The sequence below is a fragment of the Rhinolophus hipposideros genome, assembly GCF_964194185.1.
Source record: "Rhinolophus hipposideros genome assembly, chromosome: 24".
In the NCBI taxonomy this organism is placed as follows: Eukaryota; Metazoa; Chordata; class Mammalia; order Chiroptera; family Rhinolophidae; genus Rhinolophus; species Rhinolophus hipposideros.
The window spans coordinates 6,334,177-6,353,910 of NC_138070.1; the positions used below are offsets into that span (position 1 = coordinate 6,334,177).

The 19,734-nt window shown below is 48.4% G+C and overlaps 1 protein-coding gene across 3 annotated transcripts in view; it reads left to right on the forward strand.

Annotated features, from left to right (window-relative positions):
• The first annotated feature begins 9,011 nt into the window (after positions 1–9,011).
• CUX2 (cut like homeobox 2) overlaps positions 9,012–19,734 on the forward strand; it is a 233,681-nt gene continuing 222,958 nt past the window's right edge. For 2 of the 3 annotated variants that reach the window (XM_081036407.1, XM_081036408.1), the window contains exon 1: positions 9,012–9,229. In XM_081036407.1, coding sequence (XP_080892533.1) covers positions 9,167–9,229 — 63 coding nt within the window. In that variant the 5' untranslated portion in view covers positions 9,012–9,166. Of the gene's footprint in view, positions 9,230–9,771; positions 9,896–19,734 lie in introns of those variants that run through there. The other variant, XM_081036409.1, reaches the window with a different exon arrangement.

The window sequence follows — 19,734 nt, forward strand, 5'->3', positions numbered from 1 at the left end:
GAGAGCCGAGCCAGTGCTCTTTTGCCCACCTTTGGCCAAGGAAATTGATGCCCGGGGAAGGGAATAGGAGGAGAGAAGGGGCAGGTGGTGCCCCAGAGTCCAGTTTTGGGCACCAGCCAGCCTGAGGGCTGCCCAGAGCCCGAACTCTAGTCCCAGGGACGCTCAGGCTTGGAGGTAGGGTTGGCATATACACCAAGTGTCCACCAGGTGGGGCTTTCGCCAAAGGCCAGGCTCCTGGAGATTCCAGGAGAGGCCTCGCTGCCCCACCCTGGGAAGGGAAAACTGTATGTGTGCACAGTATGCTCACCCATGTGCACACATAGGCTGTACAAACCTGTGTGTGAGTACACGGCTGTGTCCCAGACAATCTGTTTCTAGTTTGTGTGCAAATATGCATGAATAGATGTCTGCACTGGCATGCAGGCGTGTGTACATGTGCAGATGTGTACACATGTGAGCGTGTGCAGAGGAGTATAAGCACACAATGTGAGTGCAGGTGTGTGTGCATGTGTGTGCACATATGTGCACACATGTATGTGTGTGTGAGTGTGGACACGGGTGGTAGGTTAGGCCTGACCGCTGTCCTGAGGATCGTTTTAGCCTTTTTCCTGGGCTGTTAGGAGTCAGGGGACTGGGACAGTTGACCTCTCAAGGTCCCCGATGCCTGGCACATTTGCCAAAGACCCTGATGGATGCCAAGGATTTCGAGCAAGAAGGGACATGGCAGAAGGGCTAGATTTCCTTCCTGGGTTAGGGGGTGCTTGAATGGAGGTGGGGGGGGTCTTTGCTCCCCAGACACTGAGTTCTTTAGAGATTTCTGTGGTTGGAGGAATAGGGCCCCAACTGTCAAAGGACAGCATCTAGAACCTTCATCTGGGACCCCTGAGCTCTGGAGAGTGTGGCTGGAGACTGTAGGCATAGGGAGTGCTGGCTCCGGGATCCATTCTGACTCAGCCCCTCAGCAGCTGGCAAGTGAGTTCAGAGCCCCATGGGGAGTTAGAGGCAGCTGAGAAAGGGAAGGGAGTGGCGTTCAGGGTTAAGAACTTGAGCCCAGGCATCAAACAGAGCAGGACTTGACCTCCAGCTCTGTTGCTTACAGGCGAGGTGACCTTGGGCAAGTCACTTACCCTCTCCGAGCCCCCATTTCCTCAGCTATTAAAGGGAGGAAATGGCAGTGCTTACCTCCAAGTGCTGTGAGGAGGAGGAAATTAGATAATGGGCAGAGGGAGCCCAGCTTGTGAAAAGCAGGCCATAAACGGCAGCATTATCATTATTTTTCTATCCTGTGGGGCCAACTGGATCATCTTTTGGTTCTTGCAAACAAAGAGCTGCAGAATCAGAAGCTCCAAGAATGCTGAGAGAGTGGTAACCCGGGGACTGGCTGCCAGGGTGGCAGACACAGCCCCCTATGGCTCCGATTTGTCTGAATGGCATTTCCCTCCCTCCTTTTGCAATAGGACCATCAAACAGTGCACATGTTTTTCCCCGTGCTCAGCCATTGTCCTGTGAACTTGGGTGAGCTATTCCATCTCTCGGAGCCTCAGTTTGCTTGTCTATGAAGTGGACAGAGCCATGACAGATGTGAGATTTGAGAAGAATGTTGGTGAGGTCCCTGGTACGTAGTAGATATCATTCTGACAAGGACAATGGTAACGTGCTGACGGGATAGGAACAAAAAGAAAAGTGTAAGCAGTCACATCTCCCCGTCTTACCAAAGGAGGAAAACAATCTTTTTTTTTTTTTTTTGGTTTGGGTACCGAGTGGTATTTTGCTGACTAGATGAAATGTGAGAATCTCAGATTTGAAAGAGAATAAATGGGGGAGGGGCACAGAAATGGAGGAAAAGGGAGAAAACACTGGGGAAAGACAGAAACTGAGAATGAGAAATGAGTGAGAGAAGATGGATGAGCAGTTTGAGAGAAATTAAAAATGGAGACTGCCGTTGTTTTCATGAAGGGAACTTCGGAGAAAGAAAGGTTTTTAGAAAGGATTTTAAGGTGTTAAGCTCTCCAAGCCCTGCCCCTTAAGAAAACCTGCAGTCAGAGTCTGCACGTGTCATTGAGGCTTTAGGGAGTCCAGTTTGTGGAGTTGTGTGGGGTGGGTGGGGTGCTGGAGGGCTCGGGTGTTCTTAGAGTACAGGGGTGACCTGTGGCTGTCCGCGGGGCTCACAGTCCTGGGAGCCGATGGAGGAATGGGTGCCATCGGGCATGAAGCCAGATGGGGCCAGTCAGGCCAGATGTGTGGGATCTGGGAGAGACAGAGAGCCAAATGGGTGCTCTGAATTCCATGGTGGTGATTTTGGGGGATTTAGGTCATTGTCTGGTTGGCACACACAGCTGCAAAAATAGGGATGCAGAACGAAAAGACAGGGCCTTGTCGTGGGGCCAGTTGCTCAGGGGCTCAGGGGCTCCGCAAAGCTGTGCACCCGAAGAAGAGTCTGCCAGTGCAGAGAAGAGGCCCAGAAACTCTAATCAGCTCGTATTTCTACATCTCCTGGAAGCTGTCCAGTGCCAAGTGCTGTTTCGTTCCGCGGATGCTCAAAGAAACTTCAGTTCTGGTTATCGATCTAGCTCTGAGAGGGGACCCTGGGCAATTACATCACCAGAGCTCGAAGGATGCTCTTTTAATAAACAGACACGTGAAGTCTGCTTAATGATGCAATTTTCAGCTCAGATGTTTTGTGTTGTTGGGATAGAAAGGAACGTGTTGAGTTTCTTTCTTTAACTCCGTGTTCCGCAGGCCCCTTCACCTGGACTTGATCACTGCGGATGGTGTGAGGGTAGGGATCTAACCGTGTTTTTTCCCATATGAGTAGCTAGTTGGCCCTGCACCAGATTGAAAAGGAAGTCTATCCTTTCTCCCCTCGTTTATAGCGCCAGCTGTGCCATCTATTTGTGTGAGTCCATTCTATATTTGTGTGAATCTGTTTCTAGGCTTTTAATTTTGTCCCCTGGTTCTATTTGTCTGTCATTCGGTCTCACTGTCTTTATTAGTATTTATAACTTTGTATAATTTTATAATTCTTCAAACTTGTCCTGGCTATTTTGAGCCCTTGTGTCATCATAAGAATTTTGAGATGGGCTTTCAAATTCTGTGAAAACCCTGACCAGGATTTTGATTGGAATGGTCTTAAATTTATAGGTTAATTTGGAAAGAAAGGACATCTTCACTATACTATCTCCATTAGCCTGTGAACATGGACTATCTCGCTAGTTAGTTAGATCTTTTATTGACATCTTCAACGTACGTGCTGTTCTGTGGTATGTGTATCAGTCAGGGGCCCAGGAGAAATGAAGATTCCTGGTGATAAAAGTAATTTGTGCTCATAAAAGAAATTAAGATGATGTGCAAATTCTAAGAGGCCTCTAAGCCCATTAACCATTTGATATCTAGTTTTCCTTAACTTTTTCCCTAAGCACCACATTTTAAAGCAAAGATGGCATTATTTCGTAATGCTGTTCTAGAACCTGCTTGTGTTCACTTCACCATATATCCCAGGCCTCTCTTCACCACATAGAAATAGCCCTCATCTTTTTAAATAATGGAATAGTATTCTGTGGTGGGGGTGTTGGTCAGGGTCCCAGCAGGTACACTCAGGTGGGATTTTTAAATGATACTATTTACAGAGGTGTGTGCAAGAAAATGTTGAGGCACCCAGATGCTAGCAAGAGGAGGAAACTGTTTTCGTCTTACATGGGAAGGGGGTAGGTGGAGCAGTTACTGGGGCCCAGTGAGAGCAGGAGAAAGACAGCTTCATGGGGGCTGTGGCTGGAGAAGGACCCAACCGTAGCCGGAACTGCAGTGAAGTAGAGAGGGAGCTAGGGAATAAATGCTTTCTCTCCTCCTGCCTTCTTATCTCCTACCAGGACTACCCATTGGCCAAACCCAACAGCAAGCCAGAGAGCAAGGGAGCCTGGGAAATGTATTCCAGGGACACTGACCAGAGCGGGCAGTGAATGGAGAAGAGGAGCAAAAGGAGGATAGTCTACACAGTATGAATACACTATTATTTTTTTAATTAGTCTCTGACGTTGGAAGGGAATCAGGCCAAGGGACCCTGTCCTCCTGTGTTGTTCCTCTTCAGTGAGATTGGCTGCAGTGTGGGCTTATGGGTAAGGCTGCAGCCCTCGTTTTCTGGGCATCTGTTTCCCACCCATTCTTCTTTCCCATTAGAGGGAGAGCAGGCTCGAGAGCAGAGAGCCTCATGCTTGATGTGAGCGAACCCAGGTATTAGTCCTGATTCTGCTCCTTCACAACCATGTGACCGTGAATCTGCCACTTCCTCTCTTAGGGCCTCAGTCTTTCCATCTGTAATACGGTAATGCAGATCCCTGTCCTGTCCATTGTGAAGCCAATAACATGTTTCCTCAAAAATAAGATGCAGCCTTACCATCAGCTCTAATGCATCTTTTGGAGCAAAAATTAATATAAGACCCGGTATTATATTATTATATTATATTATATTATATTATATTATATTATATCCGGTCTTATATTAAAATAAGACTGGGTCTTATATTAATTTTTGCTCCAAAAGTCTCATTGGAGCTGATGGTCTGGCTAGGTCTTATTTTCAGGGAAACACGGTAATGATGATGGCTACTAGATGCAGCACATTCACGTAGTGCTGTACATAGATTAACTTATCTAATCTTTGTTACTTTGTGCAAGTATTATTACCATCATACATGCAAGGAAAATAAGGCATAGAGAGGTAAAATAACTTGTGCAAGGTCACAGAGTTTTTAAGTCGCGCAGCCAGCATTCATTTCTAAACTGTCTGATTCCAAAGTCATGCTCCTAACCAGTTAAGCTAATGATTTATTTATAAAGCATCCAACAGCCAGTAGGTGCTTCATAATGGGAGTGGTTGAGAGTATTGTGTCAGGTGTTTTGCACAGAAGGAACTGGTGGCTTGGTCCTTGTAGCCAGTCACTCCAGCCTGTCAATCCGGGACCTAACCATGGGCCAGCCTCTGGGAGCACACCCCCGCAGGTGTCAGCCACACGCCCCCATATCCCTTACTCCCCTCGGAGGGCTGTTTAATACTTCCTGATGAATTTTGAGTCCCTAGTTGCCTCTCTCCCTTTCTGGCAGCTGCGGTGGGCAATGCACAGCTACCGAAGGACATTTTCTTTTGTTTCAGCTTTGATGCTGGGGATTTCGCATATCATTATGTTCGTGGCTAAGGACCTGCCATTATCTACCCTGGGATTCTTGTACAGTTTATGAATTTCCTAAAGGATCTGGCTCTCTGTCTGCTTCTGCTGTCAGGATAAGCTGCCCCAAGCCGTGCTCTGCTTCCTCCTAGGGCGGTGGAGACGCTGTATTCCTTTTCACTGTAATTTTTTAATACTCATCTTGATACATGGGTCTTTAAGATTCTAGCATCAACCAGAAACCTGCTTAAGTTTTTGCATATCTACGTACATGTGTGTATTTTGTGGGAGGGAGAGAATGCTAAGAACATGAAAAACAGCTTTTCACAAAAATCTTTTAATATTTTAGTACTTTAGTTCCCACATCCAAGGCTGCTTGTTTGCTGAAAAAGTCTGAATTTCCTGGCTTACCATCTTTCATTAAGGACCACCCATAATAATATCATTTCCCCAGCTAACTCTGTTTAGGGGGTAAACACTTAACTGCTTAATTCATTATTGCTGAGACTGAGACGGTAACAGATGCCTTTGGAATATAAGCCCCCACGTCTAATAAGGCACAGGCTCATGTTGCTCTTGGAATATGGTAAGGAGAGACGGCTGAAATTTATTTTGTGAATAAAGCAATAAGCCACTAAGCAAAGCTAATATGTTTCAGCTTAGACAGAAAGACACGATCATTCTGTATTTATGTAGCAACCCATTCCTCAGTGGGACTGCAAGTTCTACCATTAAAATTGTCAGAATTCTTCAGAGACCCACTGCATTAAGTCATTTAAAAATATCGCAGACTTAAAACAATCTGAATTATTGGATTTTCTCGCTGCTCCTGGGTAAGCATGTTTGCTGTGGCAATTTCCTGGTCGGTCAAAGGTACAGCCTATGTCAGTCAGGAAAGTAGAAAAGTTCCATGCGGAATTTTTATTCAGAAGCCCACTAGTCCCTAACAGCTGAAAGAAAGTCGGCCATAAATTTCATTTATTTTTTTTCTTTTATTTTTTTTCTTTTGACATAATTTGATATTCCCAGAACTATTGCAAGGAAAGTACAAAGAATTTCTATGTAAGCTTCATTTAGAGTCCTTAAATGTTAACATTTTGCAACATTTGCTGTATCATTCTCTCTATATAAAGATAAAATGTATATTATTTTTGTCTGAACTGTTTGAGAGTTAGTTGTAGACAGGATGCCTATCTCTTTGCCCCTCAATACTTGACTGTGTTCTCTAAGAACAAGGATATTTTGTTATATAACCACAACACAATAATCAAAACCAGGAAGTTAACATTGATACAGTACCATTATCAAATCTATTGACTTTATTCTAAGTGTGCTGTGGCTCCAATTAATGCACTTTATAGTAAAAGAAAATCACTTTATAAGGAAAAGAAACTCATATTTTAATCACTCGTCAAGTCTCTTTTGCTTCCTTTAATCTGGAATAGTTCCTCAGTCTTTCTCTGTGTTTCATGTAACATTGACATTTTTAAAGGGAGCAGGCTGTTTATTTTATAGAATTTCCTTTCCATTTGGGTTTGTCTGGTGTTTCTTCACAATTAGATTCAGATTATGCACTTTTGGCAGGAATACCACAGAAGTGATGTTATGTCCTTCTCGGCGCATCGTATCAGGAGGTACACGATGTCAATTTGTTCCATGATTCAAAGTCAGACATAAATTTAATCTTTCATCAGAACCTTAGTTTGTTAAAAATTGCTTTGAAGGGTTTCACACTCACTCCAGATTTCCTATTGCAGGTCTTTAAAAAACAGACTCAATGAGGAGGAAGCTGCCAGCTTTACAGATGCTCAGGAGAAAATGTAGCCATTAAAAAAATTGCCATGCGATAGTTATGAAATTTCCCTAAATTCATTTTGCAGAATGAGAGCTGTAATTTAAACGTGAAGTTATAGAGAGCTGAGATAAACCACACATCATGTACAATTTAATCTGGCAAGGAAACAGGCCACTCGGAATTGCTAACTAGGCCTAATTCATGACATGTTGGAGCATGCTGTACTTTTGGTCTTATGAGTCTTTCAGCTTTGTGCATTAATATATTTACCCACGCTTCATGGAAAATGTATGGGGATGGTAACAGAAATACTGTATCCTTGTTTAAATCACATTACATTTTTTAAAAAACAGCTCCAGTGATTGCTCAGAAAGATCACACCTTCTTCTGAAGTATTTATGAAACAATTACTTACATTACATTAAAAACTTTAATTGCCTTGAAGCACGTGTTCCAAGATACAGTATTGGAAAATCATCAAAAATATCCATCACGATTCTCTCTCCTTTACAACTCTTCTAAACTTTATCTTTTTTATAACCCTCTGTATTGATCTATTGTCCCAGACCAAGAGTGATGTCAGAAGTCCAAGCTGGGTCATAAAAAGAGAATATAATTTCCATTTGCTGTCTATAAAAGCAAATACTTTGACTAGAGAAAAAGAAGGAAAAATGCCCCCTTTTGGGGGGGTGAGGATGTGAGGGAGGTGTGATTTGGCAGGGGAACATGCCAGAGAGAGAGTGGGGGGGGGCGGAGAGGGATAAGTGGGTGGGTGATGGAGGAGGTTGAGAGTCTGGGTTTCTTCTGGGGCGGTGGGGGTGTTGGGAGGGGACAGGGGACCTCTGGTTTGCACACAGGGGCAAAAAGAGAGGGAAACTGTAAAAGAAGAAATTGTGTCACCTCTATTGCCCAGCGTCTGAGAAACTGCAAAAGATAGGAACCTCCCTACATCTGGGCTAAAAACCGGCTCCCAAAAGGCAATCGTAATAAGGTTCTCCATACTGCAAAGGACCTGAGGTCCTCGGCTAGGCTAAGGGCCCGGGAATAATGATAACAGTAGCAGAAACCTCAGTAATTGTTAAGGACCCAGAGCCCCCCGGCGAGTTTAGGGCCCCCTCCATAACAATAAAATCATAACAGTAAAAACCAATCCACTTGGGGAAAAGCGCTCCAGAGGTTTGTCTAAGAACCTCCTCCATTAGTTATCATAACAATAGAAGGGCCTCCCTTTCTAAAGTTGTGAGGAGCCCTTATAATTAGGCTAAATACTCCCACAAATGATAACGGTAACAGGAATCCCCGTTGCAAAGAACCCTGAGCTCTGGCTAAGGCGCCGCCCCCCCAATAATATACTTGTACGGAAACTATAAGCGGTAGTGGTGACATTTCCCACGACTCAGTGGCGCCCCCGGGCGGCTCCCACCCGCCCGCTGCTCGGCTCCCACCAGCCCGCCGGCCGGAGAGTCTACGCAGTCCGAGCTTCGGGCTGCTACCTTCGGATCCGTAGCTCAGCTGGCAGAGGAGCGGCGGCAGCCCGAGGCACGTGTTGTGTGTGCTCCGATTGCAAAAGAAAAAAATGCATTGCAAACTATTAACTTTTTTTTTTTTTGAGTATGCAGTGCAGGGGGTGGGGGACAGACAGGTGCGGGGAGGAGGGTAGGCGCCCCGCGCGCTGGCCTCCCGCAGCGCCCCCCCCAAACTTCCCTCTGCATTGATCAGCACGTTACGTCAGTATTGATAAGTTTGCAAAAAGCCAAAGTCAAGTGCAATCGCGCGGCACACCGACCCCGGACTTGGGGGGGAGATGCAGCGAGCGCTCCGCGGGCCCGGGAGCCGGCTGCAAGCAGGGCAGCTGCGGCGCCGGCGCCTCTCGGAGAGGCTGCCTCCCCCCCACCCCTCCCTCCCACCCCATCCCCGTCCGCCTCCCCCGGGCGGGCGCCGAGCTCCCCGCCCGGCGCGCTCCGCCCGCGCCCTCCGGGGGTCGGGGGGGCGCACGGCTCCCGGGCCCAGCGGCGGTGGCGGCGGCGCGGCGGCGCCGAGGGGCAGCGGGTGGCAGGAGGCCGGGGGCGCCCGAGGGGCCCCGGGCGGTGGCACGCAGAGCCCGGGCGGCCGGCGGCGGCCCGGGGGCTGGGGGGAGTCCAGCCCGGATATTGAGTGCAGCCATTGAGAAAAGCCAAACTCTTGTGTGTGTGCGTCTCGAATAGCCCCCAAGATGGCCGCCAATGTGGGATCGATGTTTCAATATTGGAAGCGATTTGATCTACGGCGACTCCAGGTTAGTGCGGGGAGCGCCGGCCGCGCGGCCGTGGGGAGCACTCGGGCGCGCCCTGGGCGCAGTGGGGAGGTCCCCGGGAGGGCCGGCGGGCGCCCCGGGGCGGCGGGCGGCGGCTGCTGGGGCTCGCCTGGGCTCGCCTGCCCGCTGCCCATCGATAGGTATTAGGAATTGATCTCGCCGCTGCTCTTTGTTCGGTTCAATCATCGATTAGCTGCCGCGACCATGGAGAAGCGCTAGTGAGCCCTCGGCCCGGGGAGCGAGCCGGCTGGCTAGCGGCCGAGCGAGGCGTGGGGAAGGCAGAGGCTGCGGTCCTGGGCAGGGGGCTGCCGGCGGGACCCCCGGCAGCCCCCCTCGCGACGCACTTTGCGCGCCTCCCAACTTCGCGGCGCTGGAGGAGGCCGCGGAGCGCGCCGCGTGCCTGTCCGCGCCCGGCTGGGGCTGGGGCGAGGGAGGGCGGGGGGAGGAGGAGAGGAGGCGGCGGCCAGGGTTGGGGAGGAGACGGCTCGGTGCCCCGCCGCCCGCCGGCACCTCCGCCGCGGCCACCAGCCTAGCTGCGCAGCCCGGACGCGCCGCCTCCCGGGGCTGCTGCTGTCCCAGCCGCCGTGGCCACCGTCGCCGGACTGGCTGCCTGCACCGGCAGATCTCTCCTCGGGCCGGGTTCTCCGGGTTCGTCTTTGATTCTTCTCTTTCCCCCCTTTCTAAGTCTAAATGGGGACGGGCGGTGGAGATGGGCCCGGGGTGCGCGCAAGTTTGCGCTCCTGCCTTGGGGGCCGTGGAGAGCAGGGAGCGCTGCAGAGCAGGTGACTCCTGGCTCTCGGGCCCTAGGGAACTTTTAAATGGCAGATTCCCTCGCTGTCTTCTGCCTCCTGTTTTTCCTCCCCGCCACTCCCCGCTTTTCTCCTCTTTCCAGTCTCCCTTTCTCTCTTTTTCCTTTTTCCTTCTCTTTCTCTAGGGCGACTCCCTTGCAAAGCCCAGCACTTAATCCCCATTCCACCTTTCTCTAGGAGTCTCCCCCAGATTTGGGGGTGTTCTCTGTTGACCCCTTAGGAAGCGGGCCTGGGGGTGGAATCTCAGAGAACTGCTCGCTGGAAGCACAGCTCTAGCCTCTGTTCCTTCCCGGGTGCTCCAGGAGGCTCCTGACAAGCCTCCTAAACCCTGGAGTCTTGCAAAGTCTGGACAGGCACAGTGGGAACAAGGCAGGGAAGTGGCGCTGGTAACCGGGCTGTTAGAGCATCCTGCTGTGGCCTTGACATTCTTGGAAGAAGCCAGAGCATCAGCCTGGAGATAAAAAGGGACCCACTTAAAAAAATCCTCATGCAAATCTCCTTAAGTTTCTTCTGATAAGTGGTTCCAGTACTCCCCTCCTCCTGGCCACTTCCCAGCCCCCCTCCTTCCTAACCCCCCCACTCCCCACTCCCCTCTCCTCCAAAGCCACTGAGCTGGAGAGAAAACCGGGGCACTCAGGCATGCCGTTAATAACCGAGTGCCTTGCAATTGCAGGTCCTCACTCGAGTTGGGGCTACAGTTTGGTGGCAGCTGAGCTGCACAGGGCTGTGCTTGCTGGTTTAAATGATGCTAAAGTGGCCTTTCTGAAAGAGTGGTGTGTGTGTGTCTGTGTATGTGAGAGAGAGACAGAGAGAGAGAGAGAGAGAGAGAGAGAGAGAGAGAGAGAGAGAGAGAGAGAGAGTTGGGCAGCCACATTGAGCTTGGCACGAAGGCCAATGGTAATCGTATTCCCTGCTAATGTTTGTAAATGAGACCCGGGCATGGCTGGGGGACAGCGTCTTTATTTATGATTGATGTTCTGTAACATAAGGAATGACAAGAACGTGGCAGACAAGAGGAGAGGAACCAGAAGGGCTGGTGAAAGCCCTTTGCAAGGTCCTATTGTTATTCTGGGCTGGAGAAAATTTCTGCGGCGAGATTTACAGCGCTGGTATTTGCTCCCGGTTGGCCGGAATGTCAGTTAACACAATTTTCATTAGATAACTCGTTTTCAATCCGGGGAGCTTGGCCTGAAGCAGGGAGGGTGGGGCGGGCTGGGTGGGCTGGGGCTGGGTGCTGAGGGGTGGGAGCGGCTCCCAGGGCCTGATTTCTGAGCTGGGGGGAGGGGTGTTGAACCTCACTCTCTTCCTTCTCCAGCTCAGGGGTCTTTTGTAGAGCTGTTGAGGCCACCCAAATCTTGATTCCAGTTGGACTCTCATTGATCTGGGAACCTTTGTTAGGGTTTTAGAAGATTCTGAGGTGGGAAAGCAAATTTGAACCGGAAAGGATGAAGGTGGCTGGGTTGAGTCTTGTTCAGGTGATGGGGACCTGGAGCCAAGATTTCTTCCCCCACAGGGTGTATACTTGGGGGGTGCTGTGTGTTCATTAAGACAATGGCTGGTGTGTCTGACACAAAAGGAGAAGGCTCTAGGGAAAGAGGGTAAGCTCATTTACATGGCTATTAAGTGGGGAGGGGGCCCTGTGGGAGTTTGAATGGCTGTACACTTCTAGACAGCAGAGAAATAAACGTGGCAGCCGTGGCTGCGTGCAAACATTTAGGCCCTCACATCTGCCACGGTCCCCGCCCTCATCCTGTAACGTTCAGTTGTTCCCCTGCCCAACAGGCCTGCTGCAGCTTCTCCTCATATTCTCACTGATGGCATTTCTCTGGGAAACGGATTATGAGCCTAAGCGCTTTCGCCCAGGATCATCTCTTGTGCATAATGCTAATGACGACTATGCCACACTTTTGTTTTCATTTTTTGCCCCTGCCCACTTTCCTCTTATAGGAGAGATAACCAGAAAAGAATACTTCTGCCGGCTCATTCTGAGATCTGGGTAGGAGAAAACGGGCTCCCACCCCACGCCCTGTACAGGCGGAAAGCTTTGGGCCCACTTGTCACGCGGCCCATCTGCCTGTGAGTGTGAGGAAGTGTGTGGCTTCAGTTCTTGATTGTTCAAGTTGAGTGGTTTCACGCAGCCTGTTTGCTGAATGTTAAAGTGGCCAAGGCAGTGAAGGGAGCCCATGTCCCCGGGCCAGACCATGCTGCTGACGCCACCGGATCCTGGCAAGAAAGGTGACCTTGTACCAGCCCAGTGTACAGCTCTCCGGAAGTATATATTTTTCAAATATGGAAGCAGTCCAGTTATTATTCCTTCCAGTGCCGTCTCCGAACACACAGGGCTGTTTTCCTAGGGTGGAAATCAGTCAACAGTCTCAATGGCTTGTGGGCTGATGGTAAAGAGACTCTGACATGTGGTACCCTATTCCAGGACCCCTGAAACGGCTCCCCCCTTTACTTTTTTTTACTCTGCTGCTAGCAGTCCAGGAAACGAGAAGAAATAAAATTCCATCCCAAAGATAATGCTGAACATATTTCATTTGGTTATAAGATTGCTTTATGGTGAACATTACTAATGCAGTATTTTTTTATGGCTTTTCTGAGTATAATCATCGTAACTGGATTCATACCTTTATGATTTTCTTTTTCTGCTTTACTTTGCCACCTTTTTTACGATGCTCCGAGTCCAGTCTTTTTCCTTTCCCTCGAAGAGGGTTACTCATGCTAACAAGGGTTGAGGGCACCCAGTCGAAATGAGGGCGCCCAGTCCAAATGCATGTATGTGCTTCTTGGGAGGAAAGAGGTTGGCTGGACGGACCACGTAGTGTGAGTTTTGGAGGAAGAGGCAAATTCTGCTTGAGGTGTGACCATGTAGGGAGGGAGATTGACAGTGTGAGCTGGAGAGGCTGGACTTTTGTAAGAAGTTTGGAGAAACTTCTGGGAAGGCTTGGTTTCTTGGCGCACGGGAGATAGGGCTTGATGGAATGTTTTTCCCTGCTCAAAGTTTAGAAAAGAGCGTGGATGTGATTAAAATATTATAACCTTATGATATTCTGAAGTGCATAAATTTTACATATCAGCCACAGAGAGTTTAGACATCCATTAGAGCCTCTGACAGCTTGACTTATCTAAATGTGCTATCATTTAACAATGTGTCAAAATTCCTCTTTCTATAGATGACAGCAGTAAATAAGCTATCAGCCCTGTTGGCGGAATCCTAACTTTGAAAACTTTGCCATAATAGAATCACTGCTGGGCTGGGGAGCATGAGCAGACCGGGTTTGGCGTAGCCCATGCCCATGAGACGGGTTGGCATTAGGCAGGGGCTCTGGGAGGGTCAGAGGGGGAGGACAAAGAGATGTGGGGGACACCGCATGAGGGAACATTTCTAGCAGCAGCTAAGCATTGGCCAGTCCTTTAGACTCTTACATATCCAACCGGTAGGTGACCCCACTCCATCTGCCTCTCTATCAGAACCCATGCCCGGTGGGCCTTTTCTGCAGAAGGAGATAGAAACAGGTGTTGAGAATTTATTTAAAGAACCTAGCAGTCTTTTCTGGGCATCCCAAAATTCTGGTTTCTCAACTTAGCTGAAATTGCTTCCCAAAGATGGGCTCTCTCTTTCAGTGCTAAAAGAAAAGCGAGCAGTGTCTCCTCCCTGACCGCCTTTACTGTTGGAGGTCTTGAAGTTTGTTTTATTAATACCTAAATTCACTGTAGAAAATCGAGGAACCATGGACGAGACGAAAGAAGCAGATGAGCGTCTTGGTGGGTTATTTCAGATGCTATTTTGACCAGAGGGAACAGCTTTTCTGATGGTGGTGGTGATTTTCCTTTTTTTCTTCCTTTTCTTTCTTCCTTTCTTTCTCCTCGTCTTCTTTTAAACTCTCTGTTACAAAAAGGATTCTATCTTCGAACTTGACATTCTGTTGTGGTAACCTTTCTTCCAGCAGATGGGATTTCAAATGTGAGCACCTTGGCTAGTGCTAAATTTGGTAGACGTGGCTGTCCAGAAAGTGGTTTTCTCTGCTGCTTTCTGAAAGGGCTGAATTTCCGGCAGCTTCTTGGTTATCTAATTCAGAGGCCGAGCCTGGCAGAGGTTGGGACGGTAACTGGGGTGGTGGCCTGCCTTTGTCCCTAGCTTTGGAATTCAGGGTCCAATTTCTGTTTGATTTTTCTCTCCAGGGGGGTGCTCTTTATTTATGACAGTGGCTCATATCACAGGTGTCAGGGAAGGTGTAGGTAGTTGGGAGAGGGACAGGGCCCTAAGACCTCTAGTCTGGGTGCCTCTAGCACTCCTGGGGGAATCACCCAACTTCCTAAGTCTCCAGTTTCTTAATTCATCACAGGCCGACTGTACCCGTCTGGTCTGCTGAACTGGGTTGTTGTAAAGGTGCTGACATAGTTTGTGTGCTAGTTACATGTATGGCCTTCTAATGACCTTGGGGCCCGTGGTGATAGTGGTGGTGGGGTGCTGTTGACCTTTTAAGCAAATTTTCGAGACAAGAAATTATGTCTAGGATGGAGTTATTTGGTTTATAAGCCTTGATAAGCCGTTGCCCAAAATGGTTTTAGTGTTTTATAAGATATAGACAGTATATTCCTGTCGTGCTGAGATAAAATCTGAAGTCCTTTTCCCTGATTGCAAGGGTCCATGTGACCTGCCCCCATCATCTCTCTGGCTTCATCTCCAGCCTCTCCTCTACTCCCTCTGGTTTGGTCACAGTGACCTTTTTGTTTCGCAAACAGAGAGCACATTTCAACCTCAGGGCCTTTGCACTTGCAGTTCCCTCTCTCTCTGGGACTCTTTTCCTCCAGAATTTCCCATCCTGGCTCCTTCATTTCATTCAATCTCAGCATAAATATCAAGACTACTCAGCCTAAAGAAGCATCCACAACCCTTTTGCCCCTTTAATATGCAAATATGCTTCCTTAGCACTAAGGACAGTGTTTTCCACAGGGTGTTGACCTCATAACCTCAGCATGTGGCATCTCTCTAGACACTCTAGAAAACCGTCTCTATCGACCAGCACGGGTAGCAAACTGTTTCTGTGAAGAGTCACAATAGGTTGGTGCAAAAGTAATTGCGGTTTTTGCAATTATTTGTAACCTTTTAAATAGCAATTACTTTTGCGCCAACTTAATACTTTAGGCTTTGGGGGCTATCTGGTCCTCTGTTGGAAGTAGTCCATTCTGCCACTATAGCATGAAAATAACCATGGACAGTAAGAATGAGCAGGTACAGCTGTATTCCAGTAAAACTTTATTTTGAAAATAGACAGAAGGCCAGATTCGGCCTGAGGGCCATGTTTTGTTGACCCTGGTCTACTGGTCTATGGGATGGTTGTCATATATGCTGTGGCATGGCTGGTTTTTCACTTTTTAGTTACAAGTGTTAAGGTGGATCAAACTTAATTCCAGAAACTTGTTCTTTACTCTTCCCTTAAGAGGGAAGTACCAGGAGCCCGCTTCCAATCCTGGCTGTCACTTATTAGCTGTGTGACTTTGGATGGTTCACAACCTCTCTGAGCCTCACTTTTTTTCTTGTCTTTAAATGGACTAATAATAGTCTCCACCTTTTAGGTTCTTGAAGATTAAAGCACTCTGAACATAAAAGTGCTTACTTAGCACAGTGCCAGGCACACAGTTACTGTTCTGTAAGTTCCTTACTTCTTATTGTTGTGGTTGGTATTTTTAGGGAGAGAGACAACACCAAGTAAACAGCAGCCCCTCCTCTGTTAACTCCATTGAGGGCTTACTACTGTAATACATTACTAATAGTGTATGTAATGCCTTATATTTTGGGAACTCTGATCACATAGGGTACAGACTGGAAGCTATGTCTGGCCCACAGATGTGTCAGTCTGCATTAGTTGAGGGTCCACAGTGGGCCAGGCCAGCTGTAGGGGGTCACAAGCCAGGTCCCGAGGAGGGTAGCTGTCAAGGCCACTGGCTGCCTTCCTCCAAGTGCAGAGGGTCAGAAGAGGCTGCATTGCCAGAGAAGAAGGCCTTTGGCCAGCTCCATGAAGACATGAATTAGGCGGCAAGAGCCTACCCTCTCTGCCTCTCGTCAGTGGCTCGGTCACCCCCAGAGGGGGCCTGTGACTGCCCCCTCTTTTTTTCCCAATCTCTTCACTGCCTCTTTCTACGGCCAGCCTCTGCCATCCTTCAGTTCAGCCAAATGAAACAGCAATTCCAGGATGCGCATTTGTCATTAAAAAGAAAGAAAGAAGGAAAGAAAAAAATCAATCCTTTGGCCTCTTTGGCTGGAGCTGGTCGTCTGCCCGAGACGCCCGGAGCCGAGCAGTGCTTAAGACTCTCCGAACCGCCGTCGCTCAAACTGGACGGGGTAAATGGCTCCCCGGGAACCATTACGGTCGATTGACTTGTGCAGCCGGCTGTTTGGAGCGTGGGTGCTGCAGACTGGAAGACCACAGGGGTCATGAGGGCAGCCGGTTGGGGGCAGCTTTCCCTGACCAGAGCAGTCACTCAGAGGCCACTCTGCTGGGGATACCTATTTGGGGTGCCTGTCGTCCGTTATGTGTGCTGGTGAGTATAGGTATCTGATGGGGTGTGGTGTGGGCCACAGAATCAAGTCCACAGAATCAAGCCCTGCACCCTCCTACTCACGAGGAAATTTAGTGTAGACTCTGGAGCAAGGTGGCCTGGGTTCAAGTCCCAGCTCTGCTACTTACCAGCTGCGTGACTTTGGGCAAGTCACTTAACCTCTCTGAGCCTTGGTTTTCTCATATGTAAAATGGGGATAATAGTAATATCACCTCCTTAAGGATTGTTGTGAGGATTAAGTGAGTTAATGCATGTGAAAGGCTGAGGACTGTGCCCAGGACATAGAAATGCTGCATAATGTAAATAATGATAATTGCTATTGCCCTTCACTCTGGAAATGTACATTCACCATTCACAGTATAATATTTATAACTAATAAGTTTGTATTATTTAAAAAAGAATATTTATAACTAATGGTTATATAAATAATAATGAATAATACATAGCATAAGTTTTATAACTAATAATCATATTTTAGAGATATGGAGAATGAGGAAGCAAAGTGCCAGTGCTCACGGAGCCCACAGACAATGGGGGAAGTGGATGCCCACAGACAATGGGAGAGACAGGTGTGTACTCATAAGCTGGGATTAGATTCTTTGATTCTGCCTGGAAGAAGTGACCCTTCAGCTGAGATCTCAAGGACAAGGTCAGGAAAAAGCATCCCAGCAGAGGGAATAGCATGTGCTAAGGCCCTAAGGTGGGTGAAAGAACAGTACGTGCAAGGAACTGAGGGAAGGCAGATTCTGAGCGGGCTGTTGGACCTGCCCCATCTTCCCTCTTATCATCTCTCAACTTGGAGTAAGAATGGAGCAGAGCATAAAATAAGGTTGTTTAGCATGTGTATGGTTTGGAGTGAATGCTCTCTCAGTGGACAGTTTGTAAACCATCAAACACAGTAAAAGCCTTCGGTATCACTTTTATTTTTCAACAGGATATTCCGCCCTACTCTTGATCTGTTGCCTTCTGCCCATTTCTTGTTTCTATCTCTTGATCATGTACAGGACAGCCAGGGTTCAAATCCCAGTTCTGCTCCTTCCTGGCTGTATGTCCTTGGACACGTAATTTCCCGTTTCTGAGACTTGATTTTCTCATCTGTAAGGTGGGTATAGCAATGGTACCTCCCAACGGTGGCCATTAGAACGTGCCTTGCAGATCTCTGACTACAGGGAGTATGATTGGCCAGTGGCCCCAGATGCTGCTCTCAGAGATCCAGTCCCAGCAAGGGACTGAGTGTAGGTCTAAAGCACACCTGTTGTTCCTGGGATACACGGGACTCCTCTGCTGGCTCTGGACTCCTCAGCAACCTAGGACGCTTCCACCAACCTACCTACCGACCTTCCTTTCTTCCTTCCCTCTCTGCTTACTCTGGCTCCCTGCCACAGGCGTAGGTATTAACTCCAGTGTCTTTTTGCCTTTTAATCCCGCTTTTGTGTCTGCTTATCAGAGGACCACACTCTCCTGTAGGAAAGATGAATTTGGACTTGGACATCTCCCTAAGGCACCCAGTGCATAGGAAGCGCTCAGTGTAGGTACCTGCTGTCTTATTAGGAGGCTGAGGAGCTGTCATTCTCAGCATTGCCTCTTCCTGGTTGCCTGTTCTTACTTGGCCCATAAGCCGGGGTGATCAGGACCCCCCTTCCCTTTATCATTCTCCCCATTATTTCTTGCTTTTATCTGCTGTCACTCTCCCCTTCTTTGTTCAAGCCAGTCTGGCCTCTTCACTGTTCCTTGAACACGCTAAGCATGTTTGAACCTCAGGACCTTTGCACTTGCTGTTTCCTCTACCTGGGAAACTCTTTCCCAGATATCTCCATAGTTTTCTTATTCAGTCCTTTGCCTAAATATCTCTTCAGAGAGTCCTCCTTAACCTCTCTTTCCAAAATAGTCTGCCCGTATCTCCTTACCCTGCTTTACCTGGTGGGATAATGCATATTTACTTGTTCATTTGTTTACTATCTACCTCTGTCTTTGGGGAAGGCAAGGACTTAATAAGTTCTCAAAAAAAGCATTTGAATGATGGAGTAGATGAATGCTGCAGGAAGGGTGAGGTGAGGACAGCTGCCTTTACTCCACCTTGTGGGAGTGGCCCTGGGGGGCTCAGCTCCGCCCACACCCCCAGCTGCTTCAATCATCACTGGCTCTTGAAAGCCCCTTACTCTTGAAAGCTGGAATTGGGTTCCAGCTTCAGGCCCATGGCAGATGAGGGTTTATCTTTAGCTCTGTCAGTCTCGCTTTAGAAATTGGTGACCCCAATTCCAGCCTGGGAGGTGGCTCCCATCCTAATTAATAAATCCATTAATTAATTGCCGGCAGGCTGTGGGCCATTAGTGATGGTTTAGTGGCCTCAGTTACAGAGACTCAAAGCAGGTCCCTGCAGCCTGTGGAACCACTGTTGTGGGGAACACAAGACAACCAGTTAAGGGTTTTGGACTCAGATGACATTCTTCTCCTGATGCCTGGTTCATGGGCCCCCTGGGTCAGCCGAACAGGCTGTAAAGGGATGGAAGTCTCTGGACAGTGACCTCAGAGTTGAGGGGCTTTCCTTCTCAGCGTCCCCTGGGAACACTAGTTTGTAGTAGGGCGGAACAGCAGAATTGCAGTGTCCCCTTTCCTTGTGGCAGAAGGACCATGTCCAGGCCTCAGTTTTTCTGTCTCAAATGGGGTCCCTGGTTATCGAAACAGGTCACTCATTCGTTCATTAAATGACCATTATTCCGCACCTGCTATGTGCCAGGTGCTGCGTGAGGTGTTGGTGCAGCAGTGAGCAAAACAGAGAAGTCCCTGCCTTTATAAAGCCTCTATTTTATAATCGTTCGGAGATCAAAGGACTTCTCTTCAAGGGTATGAGAAGAGTGACAGCCCAATGTAGACACAGCCTAAGGCTGGGCACATTATACTCCTTCTCTTAAATGGCGACTGTTATTATCAACAGTAATAACATCTTTATATGTCAATAATAACTTTATTATTATTATTATTAACATGTGAAGGTATTTCCTGTTGAATTTTAGTTGCCCTGGGAGCAGCACCTGAAATGATTTTGAGTATGGACTTGGGGCAATTAGACCTTACTTTGGACTGTGGTCGTGCTGCTGCCTAACTGGGAGG